The sequence below is a fragment of the Corvus cornix genome, chromosome 24, assembly GCF_000738735.6.
Source record: "Corvus cornix cornix isolate S_Up_H32 chromosome 24, ASM73873v5, whole genome shotgun sequence".
Lineage (NCBI taxonomy): Eukaryota > Metazoa > Chordata > Aves > Passeriformes > Corvidae > Corvus > Corvus cornix.
In genome coordinates this window covers 2442543-2454984 of record NC_046353.1, presented here as the reverse complement: position 1 = coordinate 2454984, position 12442 = coordinate 2442543, and the positions used below count along the sequence as shown (strand labels likewise).

The window sequence follows — 12442 nt, the reverse complement described above, 5'->3', positions numbered from 1 at the left end:
ATGCCAGGGATTCAGGGAAAGCAGCCTCTGCTCAAAAATCATCACACTCTCAGCACAGATGTTCCCTGTTCCAAAATTCACAGGTTCCCTCAACAGCTGAATTTTAATTTCACTTCTCTTTTACATTTCTGGGTCCATCCCAGCGGAGGGAAAAAGATCCAGCAGAAGAATGGGAATGCAGATCAATGTTTGCAAGATGCTGAGGTGAAATATCGCATTGAAGGGTTGGACAGCAAGGACTCCCAGCCTTCAAAACAAATTCCCTTAAAAAAATAGGTCTATAAATTAATAAAATCAATTAATTTCAATTAATTAATTTAATTGAATAATGGCTCTGGTTGGATTTAAAAGGACACTGCTGGAAATTCTGAAAGCAGGGAAAGAATCCAAAACTGATTTGGGGATTGAAAGCAGAATCCCTGCTCAGGCTGAACTGTCCCCAGAGCTGAGCCACTGAAAGCTCCACTGAACTTCTCCCAGCGTTCATTCAATTGCTGTCAGTGCCCAGGGCAAGCAGAAATTCATCCAAAAGGGCAAAAACTCCCTTTCCAAATCTCACCTGGCAGCTGCAGAAGCACCTGGGAGGGCCCCGGGTGTGCAGGACACACCCAAGGCTTCAATTCCTGCAGGGAATGTCCCGCGGGATCCTCTCAGCTTGGAGCAAGTGGGGGATTTCTTTTCCTGTAGTTGGTGCTCTGTCAATTAATTAATTAATTAATTCATAATTCATTAACTCTGACAAGCAAAAATACCATCAAGGTACATCAACCTCTGCAAAAATTCATCCCCAAGGAAAATTTCCTTTGCCATCGTTTGTCCTCCAAACACTTCAGGCAATCACAACCCAACCACCCCAAGAAATCCGCCAGACAAAACTCATTTTCCTTTAAGCTTATTTAATGATATTTGAAACGCTTAAATTTTCTATTTCCCAGGTCCTGAAAACAGATTTCTTGTTTTTTTGGTTTTTTTTTTTTTAAGTGACCAATATTTAATTCCAGAAACATACAACCCCATCAGCTAAGTCATAAAAGAGCTATTTTACAAACATACATCTGGATAATTAGAACAATAAAGTCTTTTTAGACATTCAAACATGATCAGTAAAAATACAGGATTATTAATAAAGATTTTTGTGTATTTTTTTTTTAAAGAATACTTCCAGATTTTTTTTTTCTTCTCTTTAAAGTAAATCTCTGTTAAGAGTACATGATTGTATGTTGTACAAAGAAAATAAAAATATTCTAGTATGAAGAGAGCTCCACAAGACTTAATTCAAAATAAAACAGCAGTGTTTTGGCTGCAGTATCCCTTTTGCAGTACATCTGCTTGTCAGTTGGCACCTTTGGGGAAGGGGAGGGAATCCAGGGATTTCTTTGGGGAACAGAGGGAGAAAATACCGGCTAACAGGAGCCTGGAATCTTCCAATAGCAGGGAGAGGGGAAATCAGAATATCCAGGTTTTAGGAGGACACTGGATCAGGCCAAGTGCAGCCTGAGGGCTGAGCCAAACCCTCTGAGCTCCTGAGGTTTGCACTCCCCATCCTTCCCTCCTTCCCATCCCACCTCCCTGCAGAGCAGCTCAGGAATCTCCTACAGGAGAAGGGAATTCCCATTCCAGAATGAATCCATCTCAGCTTTTGGCTTGTCCGTGAGCTGTGGGACAGCAGAGGGGAAATGACCTCTCAGGAGGAGATGTTGTTATACCCCATCCTTGTTCCCAAAGTAAGAAATCCTTGCTCTTCTCTTTGGGGAAGGGGAAAACAAAATAAATTTTGGAAACAGTGGCTGGGACAAAAACCCCAGAGAACCGTTTGGATGAGGGAATGTCCAACCCATCACCAACCAGGGGCAAATGAAAATGCTTCTCTCCAGTGAAAATTTCACTTTAAAAGGGGAATCTTATGGCTTAAAGGAGGAAAAAACCATGGGAATCCTGAACAGTGCATTTGAGCTGCAGCTCCTCCCTCCCAGCCCGAGGTCTGTGGTGCAGCAATGTGCCAGGGAGGAAAAAGGAATTCCCTGCCCCTCCAGGTGAAGGCATCCCTGCCCCACCATCACTTCCCTGTGTGTGAGGATGATCCAGAGCTGAAAGCACAGCCAGGACCGAGCCCAGAGCGGGATTTACGGCGCCCATAAAACCGGGTTCAGAGGAGCTGGGCCTCTCCAACATTCCTGAAACCTCTCTGCCCTGCCCGCTGCTCCAGAGGCTCCTGTGCCACCCTCAGCCTGGCACTGAGTGGGGATTCTCCCCTCACCCATCCTGAGAGGTGACAGGGACGCAGCTGCCCCTCACCCCTGCGTTCCACCCCGGCAGAATGAAGGGATTTGGGGAAAAATCCACTCCAGCAGGCAAAAAGGTGAATTCACAAACACGCTGCACTCCCAGCTTTTCACTGCTGCCACAACCAGCAGAGAGGGAACTGTGGAACCAGGAACCACCACAGACCTCGGAATTCCGGCAACCTGGAGAGAACCACCAAGGATTTTGTGTTCAACCACAAGGACAGAGCAGGAAACAGCCAGGCCTCCACAAGCCTCACCCTGGCTGCTCTTCCAGCACATTCTTTTAAAGCCCAACTGAGCTCTCCCTGTTCTGGAGTCCAGGGATCAGTTCCTATCAACCATGGAAGCCTCTGGGAAGCTTTTAGATCACCAAGGTCACAATAACTGCTCCTGTTTTTGGAGTGTGAGGGGGAAAAAGGGGTGCGACATCAGGTCTGGCTGTTGCCCAGTTCTCTTGCTGGCAGCACCCATGGCAGCATTCCAGCCTGGGGGTTTCTCGGAGGAAGTTTGGATGTTTGTAACCTGGGGAATTGCATGGCTGAGGTGAGGAGGGGAGAGCCCATCCATGAGGAATGAACTGCTGGGTTAATACTGACAATAATCCCACACAACAGGACAGGCCTTGGGACATCCCAAAAAAAAAAGGGAGCTCCTGCCAGGCTGCAGGAGAAGGCTTTGGCTGGTGCTGGCAGTGGTGATGCTGCGCTGGTGGGAGATGGTGTTCCTAAAACAACAGGAATTCCTCCCTACCCTCTGAGGGCTCCTGGCTCCAACTCCCACATCAAAATCCCCTCTGCTCCCTCTGTTTTTACCCAAACTCATCCCTCACAGGATCCTGGGGGGGGGAAGGAGAGCTGGGATTTTTTTCTGACGAGGGACAGAGGTGATTTCTTGCCAGCAGCTCAAGGGAAACCGTTTGGTTTAGAGGAGCAGGAGGATCGTGGTGCTGAGCAAAGGCAGACTGCTCTGACTACCCACGGGATGTGCAGGATGCTCAGTCTGGCTTCCCTAAAGAGCTTGAAACTCGGGAAGAGGCCGTGTTCCTCACACAGCTGCCAGGAGCAGCCCCACACAGTGACACTGGGGACAGCCTGGAGCACCCTGTGCCAAGCAGGGCCAGCTCAGGGCAGAGGCACAGCTCAGGCTGCCCCGTGTTACCCTGGGACAGCCTAATTCCCACCCTGTCCCCATCCTGGCAGGAATTCCAGCAGCAAACCCCACCAGGACGGGCCTAAGGAAGCGCTGAAGAGCTGGTTCAGCCTTCTGGGTTTGCAAATCTCTGTTTGGGTGAGAACACATTGGCACAAATGATTGGAAAAAAAAAAAAAAATTAAACAGAAACCAACCCCAAACCCCACCCCAAAAAAACCAACCCCAAACCCCACCCCAAGCCCTCAGCAAGACATACTTTCAGGTACTAAAACTTACTGGCCCTAGAATCAGCAGTACCTGTGGCTAACTCCAATGGCAGCCCTTTTTCATTCAGTAGTGAAGCAGGGGCAGAGCTGCCCCACATCTTTGAAACACTTCTGGGTTTGCATTTTTTTCTTTTTTTTCTTTTTTTTTCCTTTTTTTTTTTTTTTTTTTTTTTATCCAGAGAAGAGTTACAAAAGTGCTGCAGGTCCAAGTATTTTTATCACTTTACAAAGGAGACAATGATCAAAGCCAACAAAGTCAAGAAAAAAAAAATAATTAGAACCTCTTTCTCCTCTCCCAGCAAAGGAATGGGAAAGGGGAAAAGGGAAATTTACCCATCTCAAGTGCCTGGCTGTTTAGTGCATGGAAAATTCCTGTTCCACACGTGGTGACATGAGCAATTCCCATGCAGCTGGTTGGATACAGACAAATTCCAGCCACAAATTCCATCCTAACACCTTCATGAGTAGCTCTTGGCAGTTTGAGTGCCAGCAGGGAGTGCAGAGTCCAGTCCAGTGAGGAAACTCCTGCACACAGGTCCCCCCCTGTCCCCTCACCAGGCAGGGTTGGCCACATGCAGGGGGCCAGAACTGTCACTACCCAAAAATAGAACAAAAAAAAAGGCAGATTAAAAAAATTAAAATGTGCTTTTGATACACGGAATGAAGTCAAATAAATACATTGATTTTTTTTTCCTTTTAAATGTCTAAATACACTTTTTTTTATATCCTACACCCAAAGCTCTGTACATTTGGTTTGGTTTTTTTTTTTTCTGTTCTGAAAAAAAAAAAAAAAAGAATTTCTGGTAGCAAGGAGAGGAGCAGAATAGAACAGACTCCCTCACTGACGAGATAGTGCAGATGCCCCACGGGAAAAGCACCCCATGCCCACTTTGCTAGAGAATGGTTCCTGTTTGGATGCTCCAAACCCTCATCCCAGAGTCCACAGGGGAGACAGCGGGTGCTGTGTCCCGATTCTCTTCATCCAGTCTTCAGCCACTCCTGGAAACACGACTAGCTTTTGTCTGAAGGAGGGAAAAAGGGGGGGGGAAAAAAAGGGAAGAAAGGTGGTGAGAGAGAGGGACACACTGGGGAATGAGCACGTGGCATTTCTGACGCTCCTACGGCAGAGAGCTGCTCAGTGAGAGCCTTCACAGCCACTTCACCTCCAAACCTTTGGCAGGAGTTCAGCAACTCCATCTGGAGGGTGCCTGAGGCCAATGTGAAGGGCCCCAGAGCCATCCCAGGGAAGGCAGAGCCAGGCTCAGCATTCCACACTGCAGGAATCTCCCTGTGGGAATTCCCATCACTCTGGCCTTGCCTGGAGGAGAAGCTGCACGCCCTGGGATGAAGGTCTGGGGGGAGGCAGCTGGAACAGAACCTTCCCAGAGGAGGAACAAGCTCAGCTGAGCCTCCAGGGATGGAGCCGACCTTTCCTGCAAGCAGCACTGCCAGAGCTGCTCAAGGAGGTGAAACCTTCTTTGGGTGTGTGAGAAAGGCAAAATTGGACCTCAAACGCTCGACTTTGTGCTCTGAGTTTGGTCCTGGGGCTCGGGGAGTCCCGGCTGCTCCTACCTGAGGGCTCTCCTGTGGAGGCTGAGCCAGCCAGCCCCTGGCGTCGCAGAATGCTGTAGTCCTCCTCCACCTCCTGCAAAACAACAACCACCCCAAAACTCAGCTGGCTCTCGATCTACCAAGCAGACAAAGAGGGCTTCAAATAGGAGAAGTTTCACTACTGCAAACACTGAGTACCCCCCTCAACTCCTTTATTTAACCTTTATCTGCATGCAATACTCTGATTTCAGTGAAATTGAAGGCTGGCTACTGAACGTTTCACACATCAAACCTTCTACAGTTATTCTGTAAAGAGAATCCCTCTCTCATGCAAAAATAATCTGGAATATATTGAGCCTGAAAACCTCGTTATTGCTCTGATATCCTCAGTGCAACTCAGCACCTTCACGTGACACCAGGAGCAGCAGCACAGAAGGGATTTTACAGAATTACCAAAGCTGGAAAAGACCTTTGAGATCTTTGAGTCCAGCCTATGCCCTAAGACAACCTTGTCACCTTGCCACATCCAGACTTTCCTTAAACACCTCCCGGGATGGGAACTCCAACCCTCCCTGGGGAGCCCCTCCCACCCCTCTGTGATGAACTTCTCCTTAATGTCCAACCTAAATCTTTATGTCAGGAATCCACATTGCTCAGTGTCTTGTTCACAACTCCACCTCTGCAGGCTTGTCCTGTCCCTCAGAAATTTCTCCAGATCAAAATCAAAGCCATAATGAGCCCTCCAGCTCCAGCAGAACTATTGGCCTGTCATGATCCACAACTCAATGCACACAAAACAGCAAAAAAGCAAAAGATTCTGCTTTTAAAGGCTTCCAGAAGTAAGAGCCAGAGATAAAGAGAAATGCAGCAGTGTTCCTGCCCATCAAAACTGTCTTAAAGCTTCTTTTTCTGACCCAAAACTTAATGGGTATGGAAATGGTCGAACGCTCAGGTGGCCATCAAACACTCCACGTGCAGCAATAATCCTAATTAATAATAACAACTGATGAAAGGCAGCGCACCTTTAGCTTCTCCAGGGCATCCTCGATGTTCTGGATGTACTGCATGAGCTGCACACGGGTCTCCAGAGGGAGCTGAGGGCTGCCCAGGAAGGGGCAGGGCTCCTCCAGCCCTGCCCAGCGAGAGCCCAGCAGCTCCTCGGGGAACGGGGAGCTGCCCCCGTCCGACTGGGTGTCCCTTGGGGACAGGGGCTGCTGCTGCTGCTGGGCACTGTCCAGGGAGGGCCGGCCGTGGGAGGTGCACTGCAGGACCAGGGCTGACACCTCCTCGTCCGTGGAGCTCTCCTGCACTGTTCCATATCCATCAAGGATCAAATAATTTCCTGCGGAGACAAAGGGGTTTGAGTCAAGAGTCCTCGAGAAGCTTCAGGGCTGGAGGGAGTTTTGAGCAGATTTGAAGAGACAGAAGTGGGGATGTCCCACAGCCCATCTCCTGAGACATTTTAAACTGCCCTGAGAAAACTCGTTTGGGAAAACTCCAAAGATTAGTGACTGCATCAGACCACACTGGGTTCTGAGCTGGTTCAGAGATCAGGGCTGGTTTTTACACTGTACATTACAAACAGCCCATAATGAGACGGACAGGACTTGGACTCAATGATCCTTCTGGCTCCTCTCCACCTCAGGATATTCTGTGAGCTCACCACCCCCCTTCCTGCTTGCCCAAAATCTCTGTTTGTCTGATAATGGCTGAAAATCCTGCTCTTGCACTAACTAACCTGACAAATCCAGCTGCTGATTTCCAAACTCCACTCCCCAGCCCTGGCACTGAGGATGCTTTTAGATGGGTGAGGTTTAAAATAGAGCTTGCTGATATGCTAAAAGATAAAAGTAATTACAGGCAGAAAATGGTTTCACAACCTGCACCCAGCAATAGGAATCTATTTAATGAATTTCTCTCCAGCAAAGGCAGCACAGGGGACTCAGAATTGACTAAAAACAGATCAATCTCATTTTGATGTCCCCGTAGAGTTAAAAAAGTAAACAGTGGAAGAGGTGACAAATAAATTAGATGCTTCAAGTTGTTGGCTCAGTTTTAATAATTTAAAATGTCTCAGTGAGAAAAATTATTTGCAATATGGAGTTGGAAAGTAGCATTGGGGCAGTCACAAATTGGCTTATCCACGTGGATATAATCCAATTTTTAAATAAAAGCGTATTTACGGATAAGAGACTTCTGTGTGACTGTGAGTGTTGAATCCACCTGATAGCAGCTGCTTCTACTACAGAATGCACACGAGATAAACCTCAGCTTCTGTGCTGAGTTTGGTGTGCTCAGGTAGCTGTCAGTCCATGTGCAGCAATAATAATACAAATAATAAAATAATGAGCTTTTAGGAGGTTCAGAGTGGGGTAGGATCACAGGAGCCTATTACAGAGTTTCTCTTCTAAAGTTTGATCAGGAAAAGGGCCTTAAAAAGTGCTTTGCCTCCAAGGAAAACCTTTTCCCTACAGGTCCCTATAGGCAGTAGAGAGACAAAGTGGTCCAGGACGGCCACAATCAAGGGCTTGGCTTGTGCCTGGTGCCTCTGCAATTCCAGCCTGTCACAGAGTGCCACCCCCAGCATTTCAGCTTCTCCTCCATCACATGCAGAATTTATCAGTCCGTGTTTGCACAGGGCTAAAATGACTTATCAAGGTTGAGAGCTGGGAGTTGACTGTCCTATCCCAGCTAAGCCAGAGATGAAGTGCTAAATCTGAAACTGGCCAGGCCATCACCCCCTGAGCGAGTGCCCCAGGCTCACCTGAGATCCGAATTTGCACCTCCTCGTCCTCCTTCCTGTCCAGCAGCTCGCTCTCCGCGGGGTTCTCGTCGCTGTGGGCTTCCCGAGCATCGAAGAAATGCTCCCCGCTCTCCTCAGCCCCCAGCCCCTCCAGCTCCGAGCCAGAGCCCTCCAGGTTCATGCTGTCCATGGGCAAACTGCCCCTGGCACCGGGCTCTGTGCCCACCAGCTGCATGGCATCCCCTGAGGCCGGGCACTCAGCTGCAGTCCGGGGGCCGTGCCCAGCCGCGGGCTCTCGAGTTCTGGGAAGGGTTCTGTCCGCTCCAGGCTGCTGGAATCTGCTGTCAGAGGGCTGCAGATCATTCCCACTCTCTGTCTGGGCTTCCTGGGACACGGTCCTGAACCTGGGCAAGCGTTGTCTGTCCTCCAGGGTCCCCTTCTCAGCCAGGCCGAGCTGCTGCACCAAGAGCTGCCTCAGCAACCCCACTGCAAGGACAGGCAACGTTCAGGCAAAAACCCCGTAATGAGATGGACAGGACCTGGACTCAATGATCCTTCTGGCTCCTCTCCACCTCAGGATACTTTGTGAGGTCACCACCCCGCTTCCTGCTTGCCCAAAATCTCTGTTTCTATGCTAATGGCTGAAAATCCTGCACTTGCACTCATGGCACCTGACAAATCCAGCTGCGAGGACAGGAGACGTTCAGGCAGCGCTCACAAAGCACAAAAGGGATAAAAGCAGACACAAAGGTCACCCTCTCACAGAGGTGCCACTCCTCTCCTTGCTCTTGGTTGGAAAAACAGGGATAAAAATAAATCTGTCAAGGGCTCCAGCCTCACTGCCCTGTTTTACCTTACAATACGTCAGGACAAGTTGCATCTCCTTGGAGAAAAACAAAGAAATTGTCTCCAGAAATTACCCTGAGTGCCTGGGTTTTACCCTGCAAAGGAGTTCACAGCTGAGGCTGTAGCAGGGGATTCCCACCTCAAGGAAATTGGGAATATTCCACTCAGGTTTGAAATGACAGAGAAAAAAAAACCAGAAAAAATTGAAGAAACATTTTCCCTAAAATTTGATGCAAATTTATGCCTGGTTGAACTTCAACCCACATTCCTTTAGTTCCCAAATTATCCCAACCAAACACTTCATAACAGGGACATATTGTTCCAAACAAAAACGTGCTGCTGTCAAGAGCCTCAGATTGTTCATCCTCACCAGAAAGTGCTCTTGCAACACCCAAAAAAAGCTGTGATGTCACACAGCAGAACTGTCACTCAGCTCAGGCTCCTGTCACAGTGTGAGGGAGCCACTGCTGCTGTTGGGGAGCTGCTCTTCTAACTCTCAACACTCGGGAGATGCTGTAGGGTCACTAAAACTGTCCTTACATGCCCCAAACTAAGATTATTTTAGCCCCAGTCTCTTAAAACAAGTACCAAGAATATTGGTACAACATTCAGATCTAGAAAAGAACTTTAAATCCTCTAAGCAGGAGAATAAATGGATTTAAAGATCCAAGATAACTCTGAGACTGCAGAGAACTGTCATTGCTTGGACAGAGAGATGGAAGAGGCAACTGGGGCCAAGGATGTGAGAGCTCTGCATTTTGGTCAAAGCAAATATTCCACAGACTCTTCCCTCCAAGCACAGCTGAGGGACTCCGTGTCCCTTCCAGAGTTGCCAAGAGGAGATCAGTGGATTAATGAATTCATTCAAATTCTAGGAAGTTCTATTTAGGAGCTGCACTGCCAGAGCTGATCCAGCAGGTTGCAGAGCCCTGCATTCCTCCTCTGAAAGGAGAGCAGAGAAGGGATTAAAAACCTCCAAACCAATTTCAAACAATGATCTGTCCATCAGGAAAACTTCTCAACACACACAAGCGTTGATCTCATTAGACCCAACCACCTCCCAAGTGCTCAGGAAATCTGAGCCTGGGCTTTGGATATGGGTGAGCTTAATGATTTGCAGGATTTTACAAAAAAAAAAAAAAAAAAAAAAAGGAAAATTGTATTCAGCAACACAAGCAACCTCTCCTTTCTGCTCCAGTGCTACGGAAGTAAGTGCAGGGCTGAGTGCCTCATCTTTAAAAACTGCTGACCAGCCATGGCACTGGACACTAAGTTCCGCAATATAATTTTGCCATCAAAGCACTCCACGGGCAGTAAAAATTCATTATCACCCTCATTTGATACATAAAACCCCAGGAAAACAAGGAGATGCCCAAATCCCACGGAAGGGCAGTGTGTGAATTCAGCATTCCTGGCTGTCAGCTCCATTCAGCACCGGGGCAATGGATAATTCATGCACAGGGGCAATGGATAATTCATGCACAGGGGCAATGGATAATTCATGCAAACGGGCTGTTTTAACAACTTCCACCTCCCTATCCCACCCCCCTGGGCACTGCCCATGGGTACTCACAGTTCCTCAGAGCATCCCGTGCCCACTGCCCCTCTGGCACCGAGGCTGAGCTGGTGGCTGTGTGTTCATAGCAGGCAGAGGAGTCTTTCAGTGCCAGCTCTGCCTGCTGCACCTTCTCAAACTGTCCCTCGGCCCCCAGCAGCCCTTCCACCTTGGCCTTTTCAGACATGATGGGTGAAGAAGACTGAGGGTTCAGTATTAAGGGAGACTCCAGGCCCAAATCTTTATCTAGAGGACAGAAAACATTAATTCAGGTGAAACAACGATGATAAAACTGCAGAAAATTCGACTCTTGAAACCACTAAAATTCTTGAGCGTGGCTTTGGTAGAAAGCCAATTCTTTCCAGGGTTAAAAAAGACTCTCCCAGCAGTTTATAAATCAGAAGGAAACAGTAAAAGGTGCATTTCCAAGAGATTCAGCATCACTTCTCTGAATGACTTGTAAAGAAATCATCCCTTCCCAGAAAAATCTCAAAGCTGCCCTAGGATCCCCAAGCCCCCAGGAACATGGCTGGGCACATCTGCACTCCATGGAGCAAATCTCCTGATCCCATTTCCCTGAATCCCTGCTTTACCTGGACTCTGCAGGCTGCTGGCAGGAATGTCATGCTGCTCTTTGAGCTTCTGCTGCTCCTCTTCTTCACGCTCCTCTCTGCAGGGAGGGGAGAACAAACACATTGTTTCAGTCACGTTGATCCGCAGGAGGATCCCTGCCTTGCAGGGCAGTTTTTGAGCAGGAAAAGGGGTGCTGGAGACAGAAAAATCAGCTTTTCTTCTTCCTGAAGCTTTGACTTACTCGCCAGGGCCTGACTGAGGCAATGGGATCACTCTTCTGCTGCTCCCCATCTTCACAGTTCCTGCCATCTGAGCTATAAGGTCCTGCCAGCTGCAGCAGAAACAGCAAATAAAACCATGCAGCAAGTGAAGCAGAATGAGCATTTCTCCATTTAATCCTCTTAAACCTAGTTCATATTATTACTAGGGGTTTTTTTTTTAAGTTCTGTTACATTCAGTCCCTCCAGGAACACCCTGCAATCACCACGGCATAAAGCTCAGCTCACCTGGATGCTCCTCAGATAGACAGGACCTTATCACTTGTCAGATCAACCACTTATTTTAAATATAAATACATACAAAAGCATTGTTTCACACATTACTGAGGTATAAAACATGCAACAATAGCCATGTATCCCATAAACAAATCTATCCCTGCTTATACTTCAGGAGAAAAGAGTTTCTCCCAAAGACAAAGCTTTTAGCCATGGAATCCAATTTCTGCAGCGGGGTGTTTATGATGCCAGAATGTAAATCTGCAAAGATCTCTGGTGCTGCATGAAGATGCAGGATTATTTCTGTGTCTGATCTGGCAGTCAGGCACAAAAAACCAGGATTTTAAGGGTAAACAAAGCATTCTGGAGGTCAGAAAAGGGTCTGGAGTGAGCCAGTTGGGAGGGATCTACCCTCGGATGCTTCCTACAGAGACCACCAGGTCTGCAGCTGAGTTTGGAGAAGGAACTCAGGGAGTTCATGGGGTGAAGGCCTCCCAGGTACAACAGACAGAGCAGCAGCTGGAACTGAACCCAGTACTTACACATTCTTCTCTGAGACAGTCTGTGCCACCAGCTCGTAGATGTGAGCCCCCTTCTCTGACATGGAGATGACGAAGAAAGCTTTGTTATCTGCACCAACACAGGGAAGGGAGGATTTAAAGAGGTGCCAGGTCCCACACAGCTTCCCAAAAACTCCTAGAACAAGCCATAACCCCAGCCCAAAGCAAGGAAAGAGTCCATGAGAGAACCCTCCAACACCAACACAGAAACAAAGACCTTGCCCTAGCAAAGAAATTTGCCCTCAAAGGAAAAAACCCATCTCAAACCATTTTGAAAAAGCTTCATTTCTCCTCTTTTCCCTTCTAATAATTTCCAGAGTGCTCTTCCTCTAACACAATCAGAGTACTTTCATTTAGAAGTCTATTTAAAACTCAAGCAATGCCTATTACTGATGCAAAGAAGTTAAACAGCTCATC

General features: G+C 47.9%; 1 protein-coding gene across 2 annotated transcripts in view; it reads right to left on the bottom strand.

The window, feature by feature from the left end:
- Positions 1–879: 879 nt before the first annotated feature.
- ARHGEF12 (Rho guanine nucleotide exchange factor 12) overlaps positions 880–12442 on the bottom strand; it is a 69924-nt gene continuing 58361 nt past the window's right edge. For both annotated transcript variants that reach the window (XM_010403871.4, XM_010403872.4), the window contains 8 exons: positions 12008–12095; positions 11213–11302; positions 10992–11068; positions 10417–10644; positions 8019–8483; positions 6277–6596; positions 5276–5348; positions 880–4725 (listed from right to left, as the gene is read on the bottom strand). In XM_010403871.4, the coding sequence (XP_010402173.1) occupies positions 4715–4725; positions 5276–5348; positions 6277–6596; positions 8019–8483; positions 10417–10644; positions 10992–11068; positions 11213–11302; positions 12008–12095 (1352 nt within the window). In that variant the 3' untranslated portion in view covers positions 880–4714. The remainder of the gene's footprint in view (positions 4726–5275; positions 5349–6276; positions 6597–8018; positions 8484–10416; positions 10645–10991; positions 11069–11212; positions 11303–12007; positions 12096–12442) is intronic.